General features: G+C 39.7%; 2 protein-coding genes across 3 annotated transcripts in view; one reads left to right on the top strand and one right to left on the bottom strand.

The window, feature by feature from the left end:
• Window positions 1-27,178, bottom strand: part of LOC135205350 (all trans-polyprenyl-diphosphate synthase PDSS2-like) — a 77,254-nt gene that overhangs the window by 17,393 nt on the left and 32,683 nt on the right. The gene's annotated exons all lie outside the window — the stretch shown is intronic.
• LOC135205349 (ankyrin-1-like) overlaps window positions 1-27,178 on the top strand; it is a 53,743-nt gene that overhangs the window by 13,776 nt on the left and 12,789 nt on the right. For both annotated transcript variants that reach the window (XM_064235811.1, XM_064235812.1), the window contains exons 2-9: window positions 14,353-14,501; window positions 15,000-15,104; window positions 16,084-16,197; window positions 17,679-17,777; window positions 24,661-24,762; window positions 24,908-25,006; window positions 25,900-25,998; window positions 27,020-27,118. In XM_064235811.1, coding sequence (XP_064091881.1) covers window positions 14,360-14,501; window positions 15,000-15,104; window positions 16,084-16,197; window positions 17,679-17,777; window positions 24,661-24,762; window positions 24,908-25,006; window positions 25,900-25,998; window positions 27,020-27,118 — 859 coding nt within the window. In that variant the 5' untranslated portion in view covers window positions 14,353-14,359. The remainder of the gene's footprint in view (window positions 1-14,352; window positions 14,502-14,999; window positions 15,105-16,083; window positions 16,198-17,678; window positions 17,778-24,660; window positions 24,763-24,907; window positions 25,007-25,899; window positions 25,999-27,019; window positions 27,119-27,178) is intronic.

Below are 27,178 nucleotides of genomic sequence, written 5' to 3'. Positions count from 1 at the left end.
TTCAAATACTGACCCTCAGTGATGTCACAGCCATTTCAAATACTGACTCTCAGTGATATCACAGGCTTTTCAAATACTGACCCTCAGTGATGTCACAGCCATTTCAAATACTGACCCACAGAGTTGTCACAGGCATTTCAATTACTGACCCACAGAGATATCACAGGCATTTCAATTACTGACCCTCAGTGATGTCACAGGCATTTAAAATACTGACCCTCAGTGATGTCACAGGCCTTTTCACTCACTGACCCTCAGTGATGTCACAGGCATTTCACTCACTGACCCTCAGTGATTTCACAGGAGTTTTCCTTACTGACCCTCAGTAATGTCACAGGTCTTGTCCTCACTGACTTCTAATGTCTCTAGCAGGAGTTACTAACCCGTCAGTGATGTCACACGAGTTTTCCTCACAGAATTTTGACGTCACTCCTTGCCTCTGTTAGTGTGTCCGATGTAATATCAAGATTTATTTATTTATTTATTTTTTTTACACCAAACGATTTTACCCAGTTCCATCTTTAGATCCTTATACTTCAACTCCCCTACTTTCTGGATCTCTTTTTATCTTGCTGTCCAACCGCTCCAACTCCCTCTTTCTATCGTCTTAAGTGCTGAGTGGCTAAAAGTACCAAGGGTTGGGACCTATGAGGTCATTCAGAGATGGAACTGAACTTGAGAGTAAGAAGGTATGAAAGGTGAAACAGGAATCACAGAAAGGTTTGAAAACCTCAAAGCAGCTGCACTATGAATACATTGTTAGGAGAGGGTGGAAAGTAAGGCGAAATAGAGAATATGAAGGGAGGTAAAGCAAAAGGAATGAAATGGGTCACAGCTAGGAGCTTGAGGGACGCTGCAAAGAACATTAGGTAATGTCTACAGTGCACCACGTGAGGTGCACTAAATGCCACAAGGCTCCTTCCTGCTCACTTCACAAATGCTTAATTAGTGATATAACTAAACCCTGGAACTTTAACCTTGACCTTACCAGACACTGGAACGCTTGAACGCCTGGAACCTTACCAGCAACTGGAACCCTGGAACCTTACCAGCAACTGGAACCTTTGAACACCTAGAACCTTACCAGATACTGGCACCCTTGAACGCCTGGAACCTTACCAGATACTGGAACCCTTGAACGCCTGGAACCTTACCAGATACTGGAACCTTTGAACGCCTGGAACCTTACCAGCAACTGGAACCCTTGAGTAACTGGAACCTTACCAGCTACTGGAACCTTACCAGATACTGGAACCCTTGAGTACCTAGAACCTTACCAGCAACTGGAACCCTTGAGCGCCTGGAACCTTACCAGACACTGGAACCGAACGCAGTTTCCTGATAATGAGTGACAGACTGTGGCGTCCCAAATACAAGGGTCACTACCACATTCACATGGGATATTGAATGAAATAATAACCGGTTCATAGAGCAACGATAAAGATCACCCATTAAGCACATGGAGTATTGGAATGAATTATCTGGCGTCACAAAAACACAGGTCATCATTACTTTCATACAGCTGTGGGAAATGATTGATTAGACAATCTGGCTTTAAATACTGAAGGTCACGTGTTATAAATGTTGTATATTGAATGACACAGTTTTCTGGGGTCACGAAACTTATCATAATAATACAATAATATGTAAATGGGTCAGTGGCTCATTAATATATATGCCTCCTTTATAACGTGTGGCCTGAACATCTGTTAATTGAGCGATTGACATTCCTTCTGGCCTTGCAACTACAGCTAGTGACCAAAGAGATTCCCTTTGGGCCTCTGTCGAGCTAAATAGTGATTCGCGGTACCAGTGGTTAGTTGGCTGTAGTGGGTCGCATCCAAGAAGTCAGCAACGTTATACATATATATTATATATATATATATATATATATATCTATATATATATATATATATATATATATATATATATATTATATATATAATACAGAGAGAGAGAGAGAGAGAGAGAGAGAGAGAGAGAGAGAGAGAGAGAGAATGAATCTTAACAACTTCTCTAAAATGAGAGATGTAATTGTGGGTTAACAAAACCCTCAGTACTAAAGACCAATAGGAAGAGAGAGAAGAGACCAGGATGAGAGAGGAGGCGAGAGAGAGAGTGGAAGAGAGAGAGAGAGAGAGAGAGAGATTCCTAGCAGTTGTAACACCCAATTTTTTTTTTTCCTCCAACAATTTGTGTTCATATCAAGTGTCTTAGTCAACAAAGTGTTAACACTCGCACGCACTTTCTTATGCCACTGCTACTACTGAAAGTGTTACTACAACCACCACAGCTTGTCATTCAACTTGACCAAGTGGTGGCTCAAGTTCGCTTTTTTCATTTTTCATTTTTTTAAAAATTTATTATTTTTTTTGTTGGCTAAACGTTCCCAAGAAGACAAAGAATGAATGAACTGTGAAGGATATGGTTAATTAGTTGATCTCTCTCTCTCTCTCTTTAATTTAAAAAACAGTTACTGAACCTAATATATTCTGAAACAGTTACTGAGCATGGTGTATTCTGAAACTGTTACTAAGCATAGTATGTTCTGAAACAGTTACTGAGCATAATATGTTCTGAAACAGTTACTGAGCAGTAGTAGAATATCTAGGACAATTACTGAGCATAGTACATTCTGAAACAGTTACTGAGCATGGTGTATTCTGAAACATTTACTGAGCCTAGTATAATCTGAAACAGTTACTGAGCAGTTTAGGCCAATTACTGAGCAGTGGTACATTCTGAAACAGTTACTGAGCATAGTATATTCTGAAATAGTTTCTGAGAAGTAGAATACTGAAGGCAGTTACTGAGCAGTGGATTCATAGCAGTTACTGAGCATTAACTCAAAAAACAAATATGCTGAGACGCAGATTAAAAACAATAGTTGATTTTATTAAAAAAAAAACAATAAATGAAAACTATTTCGTCTCCTGACAAATTAAAAAATAAAGTTCTTAATTAGGTGAATTTTTTTCGACAAAAAATTCTGGGCGCCATCTTAAGATGTTTTTGGTTTGGTAAACTTTTGAAAATATGGTCTTCAAATCTATTTAACCTTCAGCTTTGAGACAAAATTTTTAGGTCAATTTTTGTTTGGTTTTATCTTCTCCATCGAAAACTACCAAGTCCAATTGGAGAAGCCTTCGGTTTAAAGTGGTTTTGTAAGCATTTTTCGGTGTTTTTGATTTTTGGTTTTAATGTATTACAAATACTTTTGTGAAAATCTTCAGATTTCATGGACAGGGTAGCTACTCTCTCTCTCTCTCTCTCTCAAAAAGAAATAAGGATAAATACCGAGAGAGAGAGAGAGAGAGATCCCCCTTGCAATACGCAAAACAAAAAACAAGGCACATGAACATGTAAAACCATCTCTTACGCTCTCTTTAGAGAAGAAACTGTTTTCATTCATTTGAGTCTCTCTCTCTCTCTCCTCTCTCTCTCTGCCCTAGTGCGAAGCTGCTCACTTGTATTAGCGTGAATTGGCGCGTGGATAAAGGTTAACTCTGGTCGAAAGGTTATGCTCGTAATGACACGTGTGTGTGTGTGAGTGTGTGTGTGTGTGTGTGTGTGTCACTCTACTTAACTTTTTATGCTCACTCTACAACTGCTTATTATTATTATTATTATTATTATTATTATTATTATTATTATTATTGTTATTATTATTATTATCCTACAGCATAAGACAAAGAAAATGGAAAACATTTTAATATTTAAATATATCTATATTTAATCCATTGTATTTCAACTGCATTCTACACGTGGCAGTTACTAAACCACAGCGGGTGAGGTCGAAGACCAAAAATTCGAGAAAGACTATATACTTCCGCGGTGTGGCTACTGAGCAAGAGCCCGCGCTGGCATGAGGGCATCTATAACTCCCGAAACATAATATATATATACCACCCCTTCACGCCCTACAAAAAAAAAAAAAAGAACATCTATCTATCTATTTAGCCACCCATTCATCCACCTACTCCCTACTTCCTCCTCTCTCTCTCTCTCTCTCTCTCTCGATTGGCCCTAATGATCCTGGCCTCTTCAGTTAGGGAGGGGCTTTTGAGATGCCACATATCTCAATACACGACGTTTGTCGCTCGTTGTGTTCAACGGATGAGGAGCAGTGTGGCGTTTTGAGGAGGAGGAGGAGGAGGAGGAGGAGGAAGGGTGGGTGGGTGTAGATGGACGTTTGTGGTTATGAATGAAAATGGAGAGGACGATTTGTGAATGGACTGTTCGCGGATGCTCGTAAATAAACAGAAGGTGTGATATATAAAATATAAGAGAAATTAAATAATCAAACCAACAATTAAATAAATATGTAAATAAACAAATAGATAAATAGCCCGTGAAAGCACACGGAAGAATATATATATATATATATATATATATATATATATATATATATATATATAATATATATATATATACAAGTGGTTCTGTCGCCTGCAGGTATATGAGGATATGAGCCCTGCAACCCCATCCCAAAATGACTGTCCCTATACGGGTTTGGGGGGCGACTATCATATTCCCAAACCACCTCCATTACTGGAAAATTATACATACATAATATATATATATATATATATATATATATATATAATATATATATATATGTATAAAAATATATATATACTTAATACTGATCTTAAATATACTCTTTATCACGTTTTATTGAACAGCAGCTCTCCCAAGTTTTAATAATTTTTACGCCAATTACCAAATAATTCATTAGTTCGAATACTTATGGAAAAACAATTCTTTGCAGCCATCACTCAGCTTCATCTTAGACCTTCATCTGATCTGCCATTTCCAGTGTGTACTACCATTTCATTCAATTTATGATCTTGTGATGGTAATTCATTTTTGATTTCCAAATCCAACTCACTTCCAATCCGGTGGGCTTTTTTTTTAATTTACTTATTTATTTTTACGTAATCAGCCTATTTCCAAGTTGCGTTAATTGCGCAATGAAACTTGTTTTCAAGTTGCAAATAACTTTTTTACTCCCTTTTTCGAATGTGGTTCATTTGAAACAATGTCTTTTTTATGTGTCTTGCTACTTCGATTCAAAAGCTCTCTCTCTCTCTCTCTCTCTGACAGAATATATCAAATATTAGCTTTCTTCTGATAGAATATATTTCATTTCTCTCTCGCTCTCTCTCTCTGATTGAATATACTAACTCTCTCTTTCTCTCTCTCACTGATTAAAATAATAAGATCTTTCACTCTCTCTCTCTCTCTCAGATGGAATATAATAAATATCTCTCTCTGATAGAATATATCAAATATTAACACTCTCTCTCGTACTAAAATTCATCTAAATATGACTAATTTTTATTCGAAATGGATTTTTCAATTCGCAATCCACGTCATCCTGTAGGCTAGGCAATTTCCATACAAATGTTCTATTTCCTCCGACCCTGCTGATTACGCCATAGGTTGACGCGTACCATTAAAGTTACGCTCGATGGAGCCATTCATAATGTTATGGAGTTGATTTCTATTAACTGCACCTATCCCATGCTTCGTTATTTTATCATTTCATAAGGTCTGGTGGTCTGTGCTTGGATGGGTGACCCTTTCTCACTTAAATTTCGGCTCCTTTGAAGAGGGAAGGTTATAGATGGCTGTTTCGGTGACCGAAAAATATTATATACCAGCAGGAGGCTAAAGTCTTCACGCCAGATTGATGTAAACCGCTCAAATCAGTTACCGAAGCAAACAGGAGGCTAACCCCACCGCTTCCTATAAGAGTGAAGGTTATGGTAGGAGAGTATAATACAGAATTTAGGCCAAAGGCCAAGCGCTGGGGCCTATAAGATCATTCAGAGCTGAAAATCGACAGTAAAAAAGTTCGAGAGGTGTAACAGGAGGAAAACCTCAAAGCAGTTGCACTATAGAACAATTGTTAGAGAGGGTGGACAGTAACCCGGAAGAAAGCGAATATGAACGGAGGTACAGTCAAAGGATTGAAAGAGGTTGCAGCTAGGGTACCTTAGGGAGTGACGTTGCAAAGACCCTAAGTCATGCCTACAGTGCGACACGTGAGGTGCACTGTCGGCCCTAACCGCTTACGGAAATGAAGTTCATGGTGCTATGCATAAGAGAAGTGGCTGTGTGACGACAAATGATCGTCCCCGAAGAGCAGAATAGCGACAAGGGGAAGGCGTCATTGGCAGAAGTCGTCCCCAATGGGCTAATGGTTTCTCTCTCTCTCTCTCTCTCTCTCTCTCTCCCTGAAGGGGAACGCGTGCTGCCGACCCATTTTTGGCTTTAATGTTTATATCAGAGTGATTACAGTATTTGACGTCGTTTTGTAATGGCATATTTTTTATGATGATGTTTCTATTTATGGGAAGAGGTGGCGGCGGGGAGGAGGAGGAGGGTGTTTGCTATAACCTTCTGCATTCCGCGAGGTGAGGCGGGGTTTCTTACTGGGGGCTAGGACCCCTTTCAACCCCTCCCAGTTTTTCCTCCAGTAGGCCTGGGCTAAATGAGCAACGATACGATAGGCCTACACAATAAATCATTCACAAAGTGCCAATAGCCGCCTCTATAGCCTTCTGAATTCCACGAGGCTGGGTGGGGTTTCTTTCCCCAACAGGCCTATAGACCTCCACACCAAAGAAATCAATCCTTAAACACCCAAACTCTTGTGTATAAGAAGGACGTACAAACCTCAAAACCTTACAGCCACTTAAGCATGACAACAGTACACTTGTATTAAAGTGCAAATAAGCGCCCCTTCTACTTGCGCACTTAAGAATGTCACGCCAGTCATCTTCGAGCACTTAACTCCTCGTAAGTGCATCTGGATGGGGGGGGACCTTATATGAACGCCAATCTGTCATTAGAAGTAATGATATTGTTTTGATGTTCGTTCGAGAGGGCAATTCTTGAGATTAGCTTTCTACCGAGTTCCTTCTTTCCTTGTTTCCTCAATTATTGGCTCCTTTCTCTGTTCCTTCATTCGTTTACGCTCTTTTTTTTTAATTCGATGTTTAGTTTATACCTTTTTTATCAGCCGTTTTCCCAGTTCCCTCTTTCGTTCATGCATCCGGGTTCCGATTTTCTGATTGAATTATCCATGTTTTCTCTCTCTCTCTCTTCTCTTCTTCTTCTTCTTCAATAATCCTCAACAGGTGTTTATCAACCGCGTCGTTTTTTTTCAATGTGCGTATATTATTCCTTCCTGTTTACTGTTTACTCATACGTATTAACCGAATGTTTTATCAATTCTACAGTTTATCAATTTCCTTATTTCTTTGTTCCGGCATTTGAATGTTTTTTTTTTCTTTTTTTTTATCGTTCGTTATTTATACTCAATGTTTTAAATGTTTTTTATATTTTTTTTATCGTTCGTAATTTTTGTTTTTTGTTTTTATTGTTCGCTATTTATACTTCACTGTTTTAAATGTTTTTCACATATATTTTTTTATCGTTCGTTATTTCTTATATTTTTTTCGTTCATTATTTACACTCAATGTTTTGAATGGTTTTATATATATATATATTTTACCGTTCGTTAGTTATACTCAGAGTTTTAAATGTTTTATATATATTCATATTTTTTTATCGTTCGTTATTTATGATCAGTTTTAAATATTTTTTTTAATAAGTTCCGTCTTCCGTCTAATCGTTCCTTGTAGAAAAAAAGGAAATAAATTGAGATAAAACAGAATAGATTATACAATTTATGTCAAAGGCCAAGCGCTGGGATCTATGAGGTCATTCGGCGCGGAAAGGGGAAGCTGAAACTTTGGAGGGCGTAACAGGAGGAAAACCTCAATCGTCCGAAGAAGGTTTAAAGTAAGATGGGAGAAAGAATAAGAACGGGGGTACAGTAAAAGGAACTAAAGGGGTTGCAGCTCAGGGCCGAAAGGACGCTGCGAAGAACCCCGAGTAATGCCTACAGTGCACCGCGCGTGATGTACGCTTGACGGGGACGGAGCAAATGCAAGACACGAGCAAAAAGAAAATAAAAAATAATGGGCTCCCTCTGACTCTGAAGTCGAACACAAACATAAGGACACCAAGAGAGAGAGAGAGAGAGAGAGAGAGAGAGAGAAGAGAGAGAGAGAGAGAGGGGGGGGGGGGGGGAGGGGGGGGGGGGGGGGGGGGGGGGGGGGGGGGGGAGGGGCACTTCCTGATGATCTCTCGTGACAGACGCGAACCGCTGATCTTTCAAGTGTTGTCATATCACACTCACACGCGGGGGCATTTTTGGCGATCCTTCGCGGCACAAAAGGGCCTGCCGCTGGCCTTCGCGCCCAATTTAGACAAAACATGGGCGTCGAGAACTGGAAGTCACGCGACCCTGGTTCCATCTTCGGCGTCAGTTAGTTTTTGCATTGGTGCGTACACACACACACACACACATGCACACATTACCCATATACACATGTATATTACAGTATATATATAAAAACTGTGTAAATATATATACATGTAATTGCGTGTGTGTGTAATTGTAATTGAATGGAGTCTTATATATATAATATATATATATATATATATATATATATATATATATATATATAGAGAAGAGAGAGATGAGAGAGAGAGAGAGAGAGAGAGAGAGAGAGAGAGAGAGAGAGAGAGAGAGATTACCCCTGAAATATGCAAGACAAACATGACACATACGAATTATATATATATATATATATATACTATATAGATAATATATTATATATTATATAATATAAAAAATAAATAAGACTCCATTCAATTACAATTACACACACACACAAAATGACAAATAAATGCCCTCCTGTGCAACCTTCCCAATTCAAATTTGGTCTAATAGAAAAAAACGCAAAATATTCAGTGTAACTGGTGAGACCAATAAATTTTTTTTTCTTAGATTCTTGCTGACATATTCACTTGACCCCCAAAAAGTTTATCTGTGCTTCCGGTCACTGAAATCCTGCATCGTTAATGGCTGGTTGGATTAGGTCAGTGGAGGTCAAATGTCTCTCTCTCTCTCCTACAGTCTCTCTCTCTCTCTCTCTCTCTCTCTCTCTCTCATTACATTATTACGGCAATTGCCACCTATTTAAATTAATAAAAAATGAGACACGAACCAACTAGTTATAAGATAAACATCACGCCTGGTCAGATACCGTCCGGGATAAGACATGGCTACGACATCCTAAGACATATTAGTGTCACGAAAGAGCCAACAACGCCTCTGGACACATTTACGACTTGCCAAGACATCTATGTAGTTCTAGGACGTAGCTAAGATATGCTAGGATAGAGCGCCTTCACTAGGATATATGACATGCCAAGACATCTATGGAATAGTAGGATATATCACCTTCACTAGGACATATAACATGCAAAGATATCAAGACAACCTACGGAATTCTAGGACATAACAATTATATGCAAGGATATATCTCCTTCACTAGGACATATCTATGACATTAACAGAATCTATGACACCATACAACATCACCAGCAAGGCACATAGAGAATTATGACATACATACGACAAAAATTCAAGAAAACCTTCAATAACACATCCATCACTGACATGACATATTATCTACCCTTTCAAGACAAGGATCTCCTACAATTATCATTAAAACCAATTCAGTTTTATTCAGCGTTGAATTCTTATATCTACTCAGGGACAGAAATGGCTGCCAGCTATCTAGTTAACGCAGAGGAGAGGGTTAATTTATTTTTTGGTAAAAATTTCAGCTATTCAGGAAAGATGTAAGAAAGGGTTAATTTATTTTTCGGTAATAATTCCAGCTATTCGGTAAATGTAGAGGAGAGTTAATTTATTTTTTTGTAATAATTCCTGCTATTTGGATATATGACTTCACGATTTGTATTAAGGCAAATATTTAGCTGTTCTATGTTTTGCAAGAAGTGTTTTCGATTTTAGTATAAATGTTCACTTCCGGATTCTTTCTGAACATGTTGGAATAAATCAATAAATCAATCTATCATTCCGTTCTTTTTGTCTGTTTCAAATAATAATAATAATAATAATAATAATAATAAATAATAATAATAATAATAATAATAATAATAATAATAATAACCCCTTGTTAAGTAGATTTAAAACTACTTTGACATTTTCATGTAATACTTTGAAAGTCAAAGCCCTTCTACAGCATCAATTTTTTTTCCAAAGGAAAATTAAATGTAATATCCTACTCATTAATCTTCGAATTAAACTCACTTTCAACTGCAGAGAGAGAGAGAGAGAGAGAGAGAGAGAGAGAGAGAGAGAGAGAGAGAGAGAGAGAGAGAGAGAGACTAAGTCTTCAAGAAGCAATGAACATCTTTCACCACTGCACACACTAAACACCAGACGGTTGAGAGAGAGAGAGAGAGAGAGAGAGAGAGAGAGCGAGGAGAGAGAGAGAGAGAGAGAGAAAGAGAGAGAGTGCAGCATTCCTACCATACACGAGAGCAATTACCCATTCACGCTCATATTATCAAGGCACATAAAAACAAGGTTCATCTCAGCCAAGTTAACTGGAAGGAGAGACTCTCGACATCTAGAATTTTGACTCATAAGTTGACCTGTGACCCCGAAAAATAGGTCAAGACCTCAATCGAGCCTCTAATTTACAAGAAATCGACCAACTTTTTTTTATTGAATATAAGAAAAATTTCACCACAGTCGTGCAACGACCAGGTACACGATTCATTGGTAATGTCAACAGACATAATGACATTCAATAGAGACCCAAAGTCGATCCCACGGGGAAGGAATGGGCGGGGAAGATGTCTGGTGCACGCTTCCTCAAAATCCTATTGTTTCAATTGATCTAAGCAGTTTATCCGGCACCTAGTTGTTAGTCGACTACGATGGGTCATGATAGTGGTGAAGAATATATAATAGTATATATATAATATATATATATATATATATATATATACACACATATATAGTATATATATAAATGTAGATATAAAACGCCACATATTATGTGAGATTACATCAATCATATCTAACCGTTCCAAAGAGCATCCCAAGACCCCCCCCCCCCTCCCTCTCTCTCTCTCTTCGTCTCTCGTTCATCGTATCATCGTATTATTGAAACACCTGTCGTTGCCTCTCCTACTATACTGCTATGTACTACTGCTGGCTAAATAACGCTCTTGATCTCTTAAATGCTTCTCTCTCTCTCTCTCTCTCTCTCTCTCTCTCTCTCTCTCTCTGTTCTGTTCAAAGTCGGGTAAGTGTTCAAATCTTCCTCGTTATTCATCAAGGATAATCGAGTAAGTTTGAACAGCGGAAGTGGCAGTCAAATTGCAGTGCGTATATTCTGAATGAACGCGCGTGCGCTCTTGTGTGTACGTATGTGTTAGCATGCGTGTACTTCTCACCAATCCTCCCCCTCTCCTCCCCTATCCCCCTCCCAACAGAAAGTGACATTTCCTACGTCTCCCAAATACAAAAAGTTACATTCCTGTGTCTCCCAAATACCAAAAGTGACATTCCTATACGTTTCCCAAATACCAAAAGTTACATTCCTGTCTCTCCCAAATACCAAAAGTGACATTCCTACGTTTCCCAAATACCAAAAGTTACATTCCTGTCTCTCCCAAATACCAAAAGTGACATTCCTACGTCTCCCAAATACCAAAAGTGACATTCCTACGCTTCCCAAATTCCAAGATTATCATTCCTACGTCTCCCAAATTTCAAATCAATGAGCGAGTTTTGGCCAAATCAGCCTCCCTTGTGAGACCGAGAATGGGATCGAGATAAACAATACCACTGGACCACAATAAACTGGAACCCGGCCCCTTATTGTTTGGGGGGGAGGGGGGGGGGGCTATTCTTCACACGCACGTAATCGCGAGAGAGAGAGAGAGAGAGAGAGAGAGATTAAGTGATCAACCTGAGTATTTGGACATTACAATAAACTTATGCAGCTAACGAATTATCCTCTCTCTCTCTCTATATATATATATATAATATATATATACATATACACGAGAGAGAGAGAGAGACAGAGAGATATCAAATTGATTACGCTGGCTGTTTTGACACATTAAACTGATGTGTCACAGAGAGAGAGAGAGAAGAGAGAGAGAGAGAGAGAGAGAGAGAAGAGAGAGAAAAACCCACACCTCATCTAAATATAATGGTGGGCGTAAACCGCTCGCTTTCAATACTAGGCCCCCCCCCAAAAAAAATGCCCTTTTAATTACCACTATTGATGGGTTGGTAGCTGTCAACTGCTTCCTCATTCGATAACTCGTAAAAAAAAAAAAAACCCCCAAAAAAAAAAAAAAAAAAAACAAAAAAAAAAAAAAAAAAAAAGACAGTGCTAAAGGCAGGATATTCGGCCAGGCAGGACTGACCTCAATACAACTGGAAAAAACAGTCCTGGAAAAAACAAAGTCCTGGAATAAAAAAAAACTTGGGTCATTTCCTTTCGCCTTTTTTTTTCCAGCGAGTCTCCTAGATTGTGATTCTGATATTACGATCATAGCATTATTGTTTACCTTTAGGATGCAAACATATTCTCTCTCTCTCTCTCTGCTTTGTTTCTGTCACGATTACCTTGCTATTTATGCAACAGAAAACTTAATTCTCATTCAATGAAAACTAACCCATAAGACTGGAATAAGATTATAATACCACAACACTCACATTTAAATAATTGTCATAAAATGAACTAATTATACAATAATCCAACAACTGAATTATTTAAATATATCTTCTTAAACTACTCTAAGAAAAAATTACAACACTTCCAATTTGCAAATTGCATAACAAGTTTAAATTCATTATATAGTTTCATCAGGAAAACACATTCCACCAACAGGTTTTATTGGCCTTCCTCCTTTTAATGCCAACAATGAAACCACCTGCCAACACCTGCCAACATGCAAATTACACCAGTGAACTAAATCCCATAATAATATTTCAGCAAGACTATACCATATGTTCCGGTAAACATTGCAAATAAGACACCTGGCTCTTCTCCACGTGGATGTCATGAATACACCTGCAAGCAAGCAGACAAACGTACACACCTGTTGCAGCGCTCTTGCAAAAGCAAACACCTGTTTACACACGCCAAACGAGACACGTGAATTTCACGAATAAACTTGCAAGCAAACAGGGAAACGCACACCCGTTTGTGCAGCATTCTTGCAAAAGCAAACGTCTGTCACGATGAGTTTACAGAAACAAACAAAACATTAAGCCAATGAAACTCACAAACACGACCAAACAAACCTCCACTAACCGCAAACGAAGCGGAAAAGAGACCATCTCTAACAAACGCCCATTTTATACAAGATAATTGCTCGGCGCCGGAAAAAAAAAATAAGCAAGCATGCAAGCACGGGCCACCATCATTCGGTCCGGAATCGCGTGCCCGGGCACAATTACCCCCGAAAAAATACCCCAAAGAGTCCCCGAATGCGTTGTTTCATGCCACCCACGCAACACGAACTTCCTTATTAAGGAGGGCCAGATGCTTGGGTCCTCATGCCCCCGTCCGCCAATCCTCGGACCTCTGATGAAAAATATATTCTCCCCCTTGGGGGGACCGAGCTTAGATCATTCCTAGGACGCACCAATCCCTCCATCCAAAAACCCAAGGAGCCCCTACCCCGCTTAAAAACCACCTAGGAAACCCCCCTTTCCCAAAAAAAAATAAATATTCTCGGCCTTCCTCTGGGGACACCACGTTACATGATGCACAAGACACCCTTATCCCACAAAAAATAAATACCTAGGACCCCCAAAAATATTCTCTCCTTGGGGGGCACCAGTTCAGATAGATTCCTAGGACGCAATAACAACCCACTCCCCCCACAACCAAACAAATATTCACCCCCCTGTGGGACACCACCTTCAGATAATGACAACGAAAGGACACTCGGAATTTGGACGTAGTGTCATCAGAGGGTATAGCAAAGGAACCGCTTTTTTGGGGTGGGTGGGACGGGGGACATGAATAATGTTTTAGTTTTTATTTTGGGGTTTAATTATACATTGGTGTTTTCTTACCGATTTATTTACTGTTGGAATATGGACGTCCTGTTTAGTATATGAAGATCAGTCACTTATATTGTCATAATAACAACAATGATGGGTAGAAATCTCAATTACGAGGGCACAAGTAATGTTCTTTGAGGTCCACAATAATATACTATTGGTAGCAGTAGTGAAATTTGATAAAACTATATAAAATCTTTCGAACCCTACCCTGGGTTCATCTTCAGTCGACTGAAGATGAACCCAGGGTAAGGTTCGACAGCTTGTACATAAGTTTTAACAATCTCTTCTCCCTTCAGTATGGCCCCTTCGAACCACCGTGACTCCATTTCCCCATCATTCTCTCCTTCCTGCAGGGTGACCATGAGACTCATCATGGCGATCCTCATCCTGATGGTGGCGTGGACGATGATGATGATGATGACGGCGATGGTGGGCGTGAGGGCTGACCCAACCTGCGCCAGGCCGGAGAAGCTGACGCCCTCCAAGAGGAACGTCTGCAACGGTGAGTCTCTGGATGGGTCGTCAGAATGGGGCTGGATTGGGTTATGGGATCTAAGCCGAAGGCCAAGTGCTAGAACCTATGAGGTCATTCGGCAATGGACAGTAAGGAGGTTTGAAAGACGTTAGGGGAAGAAAACCTCCCAGGTGCACTATGAAACAATCGTTAGAGAGGGTGGAAAGTCAGATGGAAGAGAGAATATGAACGAAGGTACAGCAAAAGAATGAAAGGGGTTGCAGCTAGGGGAACTGCAAAGAGCCTTAAGAAATGCCTACAGTGCACCGCGTGATGTGCACTGACAGCACTACCCCTCAGTAGACTCGTAGCGTTTAGTTAGACGATCTGGGGCTGTGAGTGAGGGCTATATGAGCCTCAGAATATGGTTTGGACGTGTAGCTGGCCCATCTTCTCCAACTCCTGTTGTAATCTGATAAAAGAAAAACTCTTTGCTTTACAGAGATAAAAAAGACCTCAGTATCTCACGTTGTTTTCCTCCCTCAGGACAAAAGCTGCTGAGGAAAACCATGCAGGGAAAGTACGTCGCGATCCAGAAGATCCTGAAGCAGCCCAACACAGCGTATCTCGTCACGTTCACCGACTCCACGGGTGAGTGAAACTCGCAGGATGCAACTTTCCACATAGATCTCTAATACTTTCCCTTTACTGCAAGGATCTAGAATGCTTCAAGTCCTGGCCCCTTCCCGCCCCCACCCCCCTCATCCAGACTTTTCTAAAAGCCTCCTATCTTTCAGTCTACCCTAAGGGTTCATGTCCTAGCAGGAAAGGTGTAGTGTTTCTTAATGTGTTTATACTGGTTGGATTTAATGCTTACTGTATTGAGTGTGTATGAATATATGAAACACAAAGGACAACATATTTGAATGATCTCAGCGATGAATTATATGTACTTGAAAAATTAGCTGACTTTGGCAGGTCCCAACCATGGTGGTGGGGGGCAAGCCTTTTCCCTTGGTGCGTGTGCTAAAAATCTACGGTCAAATAGAGCATTATTTCACCAACGAAAATTAAAAGAAATACGCTATAATTTAATCGAAATAACTGGTCTGTCCTGTTCAACATGCACATTATTATTTTATACATTTTCCTTCAACAAAATAAATAAAAAATATCGTAACCTAAAATTCCTGTGACTTTGACTCGAAGCAAAACACCTTTTTCAGACCTTTTTAGGCTTTCCTAACCCACCACCACCAACAACAAAAGCAAAGTAGTGTGTAGGCTTACTCTCCGAGTAAGCAAAAATACAACTGGGGCCTTATGTCTGCATGGGGCCTTTGCACACATGATGCCCATAAGTGTGGAAAGGGTGAAGAGACCTTGTATGACCATCTGGGTTAGACCACCCATCCAAACCCTAGGCAATATGAGCCAAATTGGGTCTTCTGAGCGACCCATACCTACTCAAGGGCCTTTGAACATAGGACGCCCATAAGCATGGGAAGGTGTGGAAAGGGTTAAGAGACCTAACATGATCATCTGGATTAAGACCAACCACCAAGGATTAAGGTGATACGAGCTAAACTAGACTTTTGAGTAACCCAATACTTTCCCATCTCTTTTCTAGTCTGGAAACGAGGTTACACCGCCCTGCTGTTCGCCGCCGAGAAGAACAACTGCTTCAAGTGCTTCAAGATGCTGCTGGACGCCGGCTCGGTCATCAACCACAAGAGCGACGCCCGTAAGTCCAGAGACGCACGCCACTGGTGGCTGCAACGTCACACACGAGGTTTCTATCCGTCAGTGTGACGTCAAGGTCTTTTGTACGAACTTCTTTGTAGTATTCTCTGATGTCAAAGTTATCTCCCATTTTTCCATCAAGGCAGTCCCCGGTTTACGACAGGTGTTCCGTTCTTGAGACACTTCGTAAGCTGAAAATCGTTGTAAGCCGGAAGACCATCGAAAATCGTCAAAAATCCTAAGATAACCTTACTTTTAATGCTTTGGGTGTATTAAAAACTATGTAAACTGCATTTTTTATGGCATTTTTTATAAAAAAAATTTCAAATATTGATATTTTGCCTTTTTGGAGTCATATTCTTCTCTCAGATCGGTTTCGTAAACCTGGAAATAATTCCTGATGATATAATGGAAAAGCGTCGTAACCTCGGAACTTCGTAAGCCGGGGACTGCTTGTACTGTGGCTGTTTCATGGTACCATTGTCTTACAAATGTCTGTTTTAACTTCTCCACCTTTCTAGGACACATTCTACTAGTAGGTTGACAGGGTATGATAATGGAACCTCTGTGCGTGTTCAAACTTTGCACTTCTAGATATATTCTACGAGATCATACTCTGTTTTACATTCATTACTATAGCGTGATGTATCTAGGTATCAGTGGTCACTTAAATGTCAGTTTTTACGTCATCAATATTCTGACACACTGCTGACTGTTAAGTTAACAGGGCGTGATAATGAAAAATAAATAAATAATGAGTAGATTGAGACAATGCATTTTGAATAATGAGTTTCTTCAGTCTGACTTCAGTCTTCGACGCCACAAGTTTGATCTGATGTCGTCTACGAGGTCTTTGACATCATAGTCTTTAATGAAATCATTATTTTTTTTAGATCATTACATGACAAGACAAATTCTTTGGCGGAGAAATTCTCTCTTTCTCTCTCTCTCTTTCACGGCACACTGTCATCAGATTTGCCGCCAATCAGAATCATTCCTTTAGACAGTCTTTTTGGGCCATAGACAAATTACTTTGCATCGTTGCAATGAAGATGCAACTGGATTAATGCAATGCAACAACCATTATTTGGTCACTTGAGAATCACGTCCATTGCACAACGTCGCGACAAAGTTAAAAACATTAATCCCTATTTAAAGAAAAGTAAAAAAAATACTTCGAAATCTCTTCGGCGCAATCGAGTTTTCTTAGAACTATATTTCGATGGTCTCGGTATAATGCTGAATGAGCCCTGGACCATGACACTTTAACCACGTCCCGGTGGTGGCTGGAGGGCTGCAATTTAGCACGTTTGATGACTGGAGGATGGATGATCAACATACCAATTTGCAGCCCTGTAGCCTCAGCAGTTTTTAAGATCTGGGGACGGATAGAAAAAATTAGTTTTCTTATACAGAGAAATAATAGATAACTTCGTCCTGTTAATTATTATACTCTCTATTTTTATTGTCTCTCTGTTGCAGAAATAACGGCACTGTACTTATTCGCCGAGAACGGAAATGAGAAGGCCATAGACATCCTGCTGGAGAAAGGAGCTAACCCAAACATCAGGACACGAAAAGGTGAGGTTCTCTCTCTCTCTCTCTCTCTCTCTCTCTTACCTGCAAAGCTTCGAAGACGGCTGATAGGGATTTGGGTCAAACTCGAGTTAGGGATTTGGGTCAAAATTGGGATTTAGGGATTCAGATCAACCTTGGGGATTAGGGATTTGGGTCAAATTAGAGATTAGGGATTCAGGTCAACCTTGGGGTTTAGGGAATTGGGTCAAACTTGGGATTTAGGGATTCAAATCAACCTTGGGGATTAGGGATTTGGGTCAAACTTTGGATTTAGGAATTCAGAACCTTGGGGATTAGGGATTTGGGTCAAACTTGGGACTAGGGATTTGGGCCAAACTAGAGATTAGGAATTTGGGTCGAATTTGGAATTAGGGATTCGAGCCAAATTTGGGATTAGGGATTTGGGTCAAACTAGAGATTAAGGGATTCAGGTCTAACTTGGGATTAGTTATTTGGGTCAAACTAGAGATTAGGGATTTCGGTGAAACTAGAGATTAGGGATAAACTTGGGATTAGGGATTTGGGTCAAACTAGAGATTAAGGGATTCAGGTCAAACTTGGGGTTTAGGGACAGGGTCAAACTTGTGATGGGTTGAGGTCAAAATTTAAAGGGTGTCGGGTCACGAAAAAAAAAGGGTCAAACTTAGTAACGGCTATCGATACATATGCATTAAGGATGAATATATATCTGTCAAATTTACTTAAGTATTATTATTATTATTATTAACATTATTATTATTCAAAGAAAACTCATAATCACATGAGTCAATAAATTAAAATGGAAAAGTAAATCCTCAATAATATGTCTGTTTGATCTTGTCATTTAAAATACAAAGCGGAATGCTTTCGATGACCTGCACGGAGGACCGTGCAGGTCATCGAAAGCTTTCTGCTTTGTATTTTAAATAACAAGATCAAAATGACATATTATTGTGGATTTACTTTTCCATTATTGTTATTATTCTAATAAACAGTAATATTCATCATAAACGTGACTTAACCCTTGGTGAACAAACCAAATGTTATGAAAAAATACGAACAGAAAAAGTTCTCAAAATGTAACTTAATTTAAGGAATAAAAAAATATAAAAAAAAACTATCACATAAAAAAACAATACAACTGCTTCATAGAGACAAATTACCCCACAACGAGTTGTCTCATTACACTGTTATTAAACTAAAATTAGCTCCCCCTCTCCCCCCTCACAACAAAAAAAAAAAAACAACTTACATCATTACAGCAAATTACGGAAGCTGTCATTTAATACTTTAAAGAATCGTTATGGCATCTGTAACTTCTTCTTTTTTTTTTTTAAATATCTCTTTCAATGATAAGGTACTCTTCTCTTCAAGGGGAGGGGGGGGGGGATCTGGGTTTTTTTTTTAGAGAGAGAGAGAGAGAGAGAGAGAGAGAGAGAGAGAGAGAGAGGGATGCCAAATATGAAAAATAAAGTGTCTACGTATATATAGCAAAATTTATTGACAAAAATAATAGGCAACTATTCAGTTTACAAGAGAGAGAGAGAGAGAGAGAGAGAGAGAGAGAGAGAGAGAGAGAGAGAGAGAGAGAGAGAGAGAGAGAGAGAGATGATATAACAGATGTAATCAAGATCGGACCAATTACATCCACTTTCTGAGCCTCAAGCAACCAATCAACCACAATCACCTAAAAGAGAGAGAGAGAGAGAGAGAGAGAGAGAGAGAGAGAGAGAGAGATCATACCAAAACAAAAGAGACTTCTGTCACACGACACCAAGGGCTTACGAAGACTGACGGAGACGATAAGAAAGAGACAATTAGATAGATAGAAATAGATAGAGACAGGCAGACAGATTGTGGGAGGGTCACCAGTCCAAGCACAGGCCAGACTCGATTCCTGTCAGCTTGTTGTTGCTCGTTGTGGTCCACTGCCGCTGGCATTGATGTCCTAAAGGTCTGTCAAGGGAGTTAAGGTGCCCTCTGTGACGTCTACCACTCACTGACGGTCAACTACCCAACCAATGAACTTGGCCGACATTGGGGTCCGTCAGTTTTTGGAAGGGTGGCCAAGAAACACAGTGAAAACTGTGGTTGGACAGCAAACATCCTTAAGTAGTGCCTACAGTGCTCCATGCATGTGACCCCCAGGGCAAGTAAGCCGAAGTTAAGTGAACATTACGAAAAAATGAAGATGAATAGGAAAGTCACCGTTAGTAATGCTTACAGTGCACCATGCATGTGATCCACAGTGCAATTAAGCCAAATTTGAGTGAAATATTGCTACAAAAATGAAGGTTAGAGGCCAAACGCCCTTTTAGTAATGCCTACAGTGCACCACGCATATGACCCGCAGTGTAATTCAGTCGAAGTTCAGTGAAGAGTTGCGACAAAAATGAACATTACAGGGGGGTGGGGGGGTTGTGTAAATTAGCAGGTGGGGCATAGGGTATTATGCCAAGACACACACGAAACACCTGGGCAAGTGCATTCAGGGGGCAATGCAGGAATGCAGGAGGGGAATTAGGTCCTACGAATGCAGGGGGAACAAAAAATTCGACTTATTCCAAGCTTAAATGAAAGGGACGGGTTAAGTCCCAACACCTGTGTGGGTATATTTACATGATTACAGAGAGAGAGAGAGAGAGAGAGAGAGAGAGAGAGAGAGAGAGAGAGAGAGAGAGAGAGAGAGAGAGGATAAATACCTCCTAATGAGCAGGAACGATAATTTGGGAGTAAAGGCAATAATGTTAGCAGGGACGGGAGAGCCACCTTCAGATGCCACGTGTGCAACTTTTCATTCCTACTGTGCAATGGCACTTTATATATATATATATATATATATATATATATATATATATATATATATATATATATATATATATATATTCATACATTATCCGTAAATCGACGGTAGAAAGGTGAGTGAAACTAGAGGTTGGAACAAGTACTTTCGTAGTCTATTCTACATTTTCATATATACATATATATGTGCATATATTTTATACAGGCCAAGCACTGGGACCTATGAGGTCATTCAACGCTGAAATGGAAATTGACAGTACAAGGTTTGAAAGGTGTCAAAAGAGGAAAACCTCAAAGCAGTTACACTATGAATCAAGAAAGAGAATATGAAAGGAGGTACAGTAAAAGGAACGAAAGGGATTGCAGCTAGGGGCCTAAGAAAGGCACACTGCAAAGAACCTCAAGTAATGCCTACAGTGCACCGCATGAGGTCCACTGACGGCATACCCTCCTATACGGGGGTCACGTAATGATGTGTTACGCACATATACATTCGTTCTACTTTCTCACTGGACCGTCATAATCACAAACGAATAAACTACCACATAAAAAGGACACTTATAACACGCTCCACTTTCCTGTTTATTCCTCAACAAACAAACTCCACAAACAAACAAACAACGGCCTGAAATCTCCGCAAACGACTAAGCAGTCGATCAATCAGCCCCTTCTCAGAAGAGATATAGATCGCCTTAACAAAAACTCCCACCCTCCAGGAACCTCGTCACAAATCGAGGTATTTCCTCCTGATAGGGTCATAAACGTGCCCCCCCGCAAGTGCCCAGCTGAGTCCTATGGCAATCTAAGGATCTCTCTCTCTCTCTCTCTCTAGCTTTCTAACAAACAGCCAAATATCAAATCTCCACAAAGTGATTCTTCAAAACATGATTACCATTTGTAGAGAGGCTTCGGGAAAGGACGACCTTAATCCTCCTCTCTCTCTCTCTCTCTCTCTCTCTCTCTCTCTCTCTCTCATATATATTATATATATATATATATATATATATATAGATATATAATATATATATATATATAGAGAGAGAGAGAGAGAGGAGAGAGAGAGAGAGAATATGAAGTCTTCCTTACCTAATACCTCAAAATGTTTGAATAGCTTTCGTAGAAAACTGCACTCTCTCTCTCTCTCTCTAACAACCAGATTTAATCTTCAAAACTCTCTCCTCTCTCCTCTCTCTCTCGTAACCAAACCAGATAGAGAGAGAGAGGAGGGGGAGAGGGAGAGAGAGAGAGGGGAGAGAGAGAGGAGACAGAGAGAGAGAGAATATAATAAAGAATATTTCCGAGCACACGACGCCACAGTTCCGTAGAGGACACATCACCAGCAGGCTGACTGACTCACACGGTGAGTTCAGTCGTCGCTCTGGGAATCCATTCACGAGAGGAAGAAGAAGAAGAAGAAGAAGGAGAAGAAGAAGAAGAAGAAGAAGGCAATAATGAATTAGACATCATCAAGAGCAACTCGTCACACAATCATCACCGTCACCGAAGCCACGTGACATACACGCACACGCACACGCGAACACACACACACATACATTAAACCAGAACTTTTGCACACGGTGGGGAAATACTAATATGACTTACCACAGTCTCTTTTTTTTCTTAAGTGTTGCTAATTGCTCGAGAGAGAGGAGAGAGAGAGAGAGAGAGAGAGAGAGAGAGAGAGAGAGAGAGAGGGGGGGGGGGGGGGGGGGGGGGGGGGGGGGGGGGCGCAGGGTGAATACAGTGGAAATTACGGGAATGAATTACACCATAAACATAATAATACTATTGTTATTATTATTATTACTATTATTATTATAATCAAATAAACAGGTATACCAGACTGAGTAAATGAAAAACATTTGAAATAAAAAAATTAAAAAAATACAATTAAATACGTTAAGAAACAAAGGTAGTATTTCGGAATTAAGCTAAAAAAATGCAATTAAAACTAGGCTCGTCACCCCTTAAAATGCAAGATATTTGTGAGTAAAAAAAAATAAAAAGAAATTTGAAGTAAAAATGAAACAAAAAATTCGTTTTACAAAATGACAATTAAGAATACACTCGTAACCCCCCAACAACTTATTAGACCGGGAACACAACAATACACATACACATTCACACACACATATATACACACACAAAACTAGGCTCGTTACCCCTTAGAACCTAAAATGTTTCTGAGCAAAAAAAAAAAAAAAAAAAAAAAACAAACAAACAAACAAACAAAAGGCATTTGAAGTAAAAAAAAAAAAAAAAAAACAACAATTCCAGTTTTAAAAAAGGCCAATTAATCATACGCTCGTAACCCCTTACAACTTATTAGACGGGCAACACAACAATACACAAACACACACATACACACAAACATATTAGACAGCGGCAACACCTGTCACCTGTCATTGTACAAGATGCTGCTCCCACTTATCACCGGCACACCCTTGTTTCACATTCTTGCCTTTAATTACTCGCGTGATCCCCGAGAGAGAGAGAGAGAGAGAGAGAGAGAGAGAGAGAGAGAGAGAGAGAGAGAGGAGAGTCATACAAATATAAAAGATAAGAGAGAGAGAGAGAGAGAGGAAAGAGAATTACAAGGGAGTTTCAGACTTATTAGCCCAACCGAGGGGAGAGAGAGAGATTAGAGAGAGAGAGAGAGAGAGAGAGAGAGAGAGAGAGAGAGGAAAGACAGTTACAAGGATTAGGGTTTCAAAGACTTATTAGCCCATCCGAGGAGAGAGAAGAGAGAGAGAGAGAGAGGGAAAGAGAAGTACAAGGATTAGGGTTTCAAAGACTTATTAGCCCAACCGAGGAAGAGAGAGAGAGAGAGAGAGAGAGAGAGAGAGAGACCTTTTACTTCTTCAAAAAAAAAATACTGTATGTTCATAAAACACACGCCTATAAACATACGCAGTATGACCTAAGAAACTAACGGTGGACGTGGTAGTTAGCTAGCTTTGGTGGGTCATAACCCAGGGGTGGGAGGGGGGACTAGAAAGGTATGGGTCAGCAACCTCATTGCCAAAAAATTCTATCCGTAAGTCATAGTTGTATCAGATAATGATTGTAGCAGTGAAATTTGTATTTTTTTCCTAGGCCCAGTTGTTTTACACACACACACACATATATATATATATATATATATATATATATATATATATATATATATATATATATATATAGATATATATATATATATATATTGTTGCGTCATCATCATCATTGGCAAATGCGTACGACACATTATTCTTCCCAGAACTCGCGGCGTTGATTGAGACAACGAGGCCTAATGAGCATTGACTCACCATTATGGTAAATTGAGATCAATTAGGAACCATGGAGTAATACCTTGGCTTTCGAAATATACCTTCATTTACTCAAATGCCCTAATTGGGCATCTTGGACTGCCTACCCTCTGCTGGTTTCCTTCGGTTAAGACTACCTGGTGAGAGACTGGTTAAGGAGAGATCTTCACCATATTTCTGAGAGTACTGACGGCAGTGAATCTAATAATGATGGAGTGCTTACATTCCCAACCAGACAATGACAAATAAGAGGAAATTATAGAGAATTACGGGGAGACGAGTAATACTCTGCTTGAATGACTCCATAATTAAATGCTTCATGTAACTGTATCCTTAGGTCGAACAAGGGGAGTAATTATGTAATCGTGAATAAGAAAATGTTTTGATAATATTTTTATCATATAAAGTTTGCTTTTCTTGGCAGACTGGAGATACTTCTTGGACGCCTCAGAGCTATATCTCTTTTAGCAATTTACTTTATTTCTATTCCATTTTGCCCTGTACCACTTAGCTGTACAACTCCTTCACCTTGACTTCACTCCAATCTTCGCAAACCCAATTTCTCTTTGCTTCTCAATTTCCTCACACTTTTTGGGGTAATGTTTCTCACTGAATGCCTTGAATTCATAGAGGGAAATAAGGTGAAGCTGTCCCTCTTTGCTACTACCGCTTAAGTTCGAACCCCTCCACGGAAGGCGGAGCCTCCCCACCTGATTCCCCCATCAGATTCGAGGGCTGCAGTAACAAGAATGTCTCCAAAACGGCGACAATCTAACGTCTTTCTTTCTACATTCCTTTAGGCTACACTCCTCTGCTCATAGCGACGTGGAACAGATACCACAGCATTGTGAAGAAGCTGTTGACCCACAAGGCGAACCCAAATGTCTTCACGCCCAGCACAAGTAAGCCTGGTTCTGTGGTGCTGCTGTACTCAAAAATACTGTGACCTAATGTGGCTCATATCTACCAGAATAATTACACAGCGCTGTCATTACTGATGACTAAAGATTTTTTTTTTTTTGTTTTTTTTTTTTTCACTTAACGCAGGATATTCCCCGCTGTACCTGGCTGCAAAGTACGGAGACCTGGAAATCGTCAGGTGGCTGCTGGATTACAAGGCGAACTTCAACGTCCAAACGTCTTGGGGTAAGGTCTTCTTGTGCTCCACTTATCATGAGAATATTGCATTTCGTAACTTGTAACATACAAATGAAAAACCCTCTAAAAATGCTTATACTTGAATACATATTTTAATTGTTTTATCACAAAAAGTGCATTTAGTCATGAAATTGATATGAAAATAGTTATTTGTGAATATTTCTGTGTAAAATGCCGCAAATAGGCAAATTTCCCACGAATAATGGGTGGATATCATCCAATGATAAATCCGTGAATAGGCGAGTCCGCGATTATGGGGATCGAATGCATATTGCGTGAAAGAAGTGCTTGACAGTATTAATATAAGTAGCAGCATTCATATCAATATCATTGTAAGGTGGAAACAAGACACTTTTGTATATTTTTTAAGTATCTTTTTATAATTCTTTAGCTTTCATGAGCTGGTGTCCCGCTTTGTCAGACTGTGATTGTTTCATTGCTGTTTCTTTGTTGCTATTTTGATTAACTTCATATTCCTACCACCATCAATGTTATATGAATACATTTGCCGTAAATCACATCTGCACTCATTAATACATAACGTGAAAAAGTGGTTTAGAGTGGACTCCTCATCTATTCGTGGTTCTGGATTCGCGGCTTTACCCATTCGCTGCTTTTTCTGTGGAACGTACATCCATGTTATGCACAGAAAATTCGCCTATTCGCAGAATTTATTTAGAGAGCAATATTATCTAGTTACTGTATTTTCATCTCATTTTCATGAATACATAAACACATTTTTCATGCAGAAAAACAAATAGTACATATAACAAAACATTGATCTTGGACAGCGGGATATTAACGAGGACTATTTCATTTAAAAGCCAAATAGCTTAATCTGTCGCCCAAATACATTTTCGCTTCTCACCTCTTCTCGCCAGGCGTGACACCTGCCCACGTTGCCACCTGCTGGGGCCACAAGGAAGTAGTAATGACGCTGCTGGAGGCTGGAGCCAACCCAAACATTAAGGAAAAGGATGGTGAGTCTTAAGTCTTTGGTCCGGATGAGTTTGCGTCAGCAATCCTTCGATGAAGCTGAGAACAGGCACATTTTTGGAGGTTTTACTGTACAGGCAGTCCCCGGGTTACGACGGGGGTTCCGTTCTTGAGACGCGTCATAAGCCGAAAATCGTCGTAAGACGGAACATTGTTCAAAATCCTAAGAAAACCTTACTTTTAATGCTTTGGGTGCATTGAAAACTATGTAAACTGCATTCTTATTACATTTTTCATCAAAAAACCTTCAACTATTGATTATTTTGCATTTTTGGTGTCAAATTTCTTCTGCCAGATCAGCGTTGTAGGCGTCGTAACCCTGGAAATAATGTCTGATGAATATAATTGAGAAGCGCCTTAACCTCTAAACGTCGTAAGCCGAACCCGTCGTAACCCGGGGACTGCCTGTATATGCATATTATGTATAAATAAACTCTTATTCTTAGATTACGGAAATGTGGGTTAATTTTTAACTCAAAGGAGCTTTTATGGACTAGATATATCCAGACTGTTTGGCTAAGTATGGGAAATTATGCTGTAAGAATGTGCATAAAGGAAAAGACCACATACATCTATTCTTCAAAGAGATGTTGATAGCACAGACACTTTCAACAGCTGAGGCACAAAAAATAAAAAATAAATAATAAAAAGAAAGCCCTATGCCTTAAAAAATCATATTCATAACTATTCTCCTAAGCCTGCTGAATTATGTTGATTACATTACTTTCAAGACTAAAGAATTAGGTTTACATTATTCCTAATGCTCACATCACAACAGTCAGTCTATATGAGGTCTACGTTATGAATATAGCCAAAGAATCAGAAGGCTTCATTTCAAGTTCTAGCAATCTACTGGTCATAAGTGCGTCCGGTTTCAATGGCATATTGTCAGGCAGCGAACATTAAATCTTCTCGCTGGCCACGGGTACAAAAGCAAGCACCTAGTCATCCAGTGTAAAATCTACAATCCAGAACTAACAAATTATTTTTCGTCCTCCCTCTAAGGCTACACTGTTCTGCACAAGGCTGCTTACTATGGCTATGAGGACATCCTTGAGGAACTGATCAAGGCTGGAGCCGACGTCAATTCTCGGGATAAATCTGGTAAGACCTGAACTCGGTAGCTAACGGCTCCAAAGCTGTGGAAACCAAGACTCTCTGGAA

This window comes from Macrobrachium nipponense, chromosome 49 (genome assembly GCF_015104395.2).
Source record: "Macrobrachium nipponense isolate FS-2020 chromosome 49, ASM1510439v2, whole genome shotgun sequence".
NCBI classification, from domain to species: Eukaryota; Metazoa; Arthropoda; class Malacostraca; order Decapoda; family Palaemonidae; genus Macrobrachium; species Macrobrachium nipponense.
The sequence above is the reverse complement of the archived record's forward strand: the minus strand, read 5'-3'. Positions and strand labels throughout refer to the sequence as shown.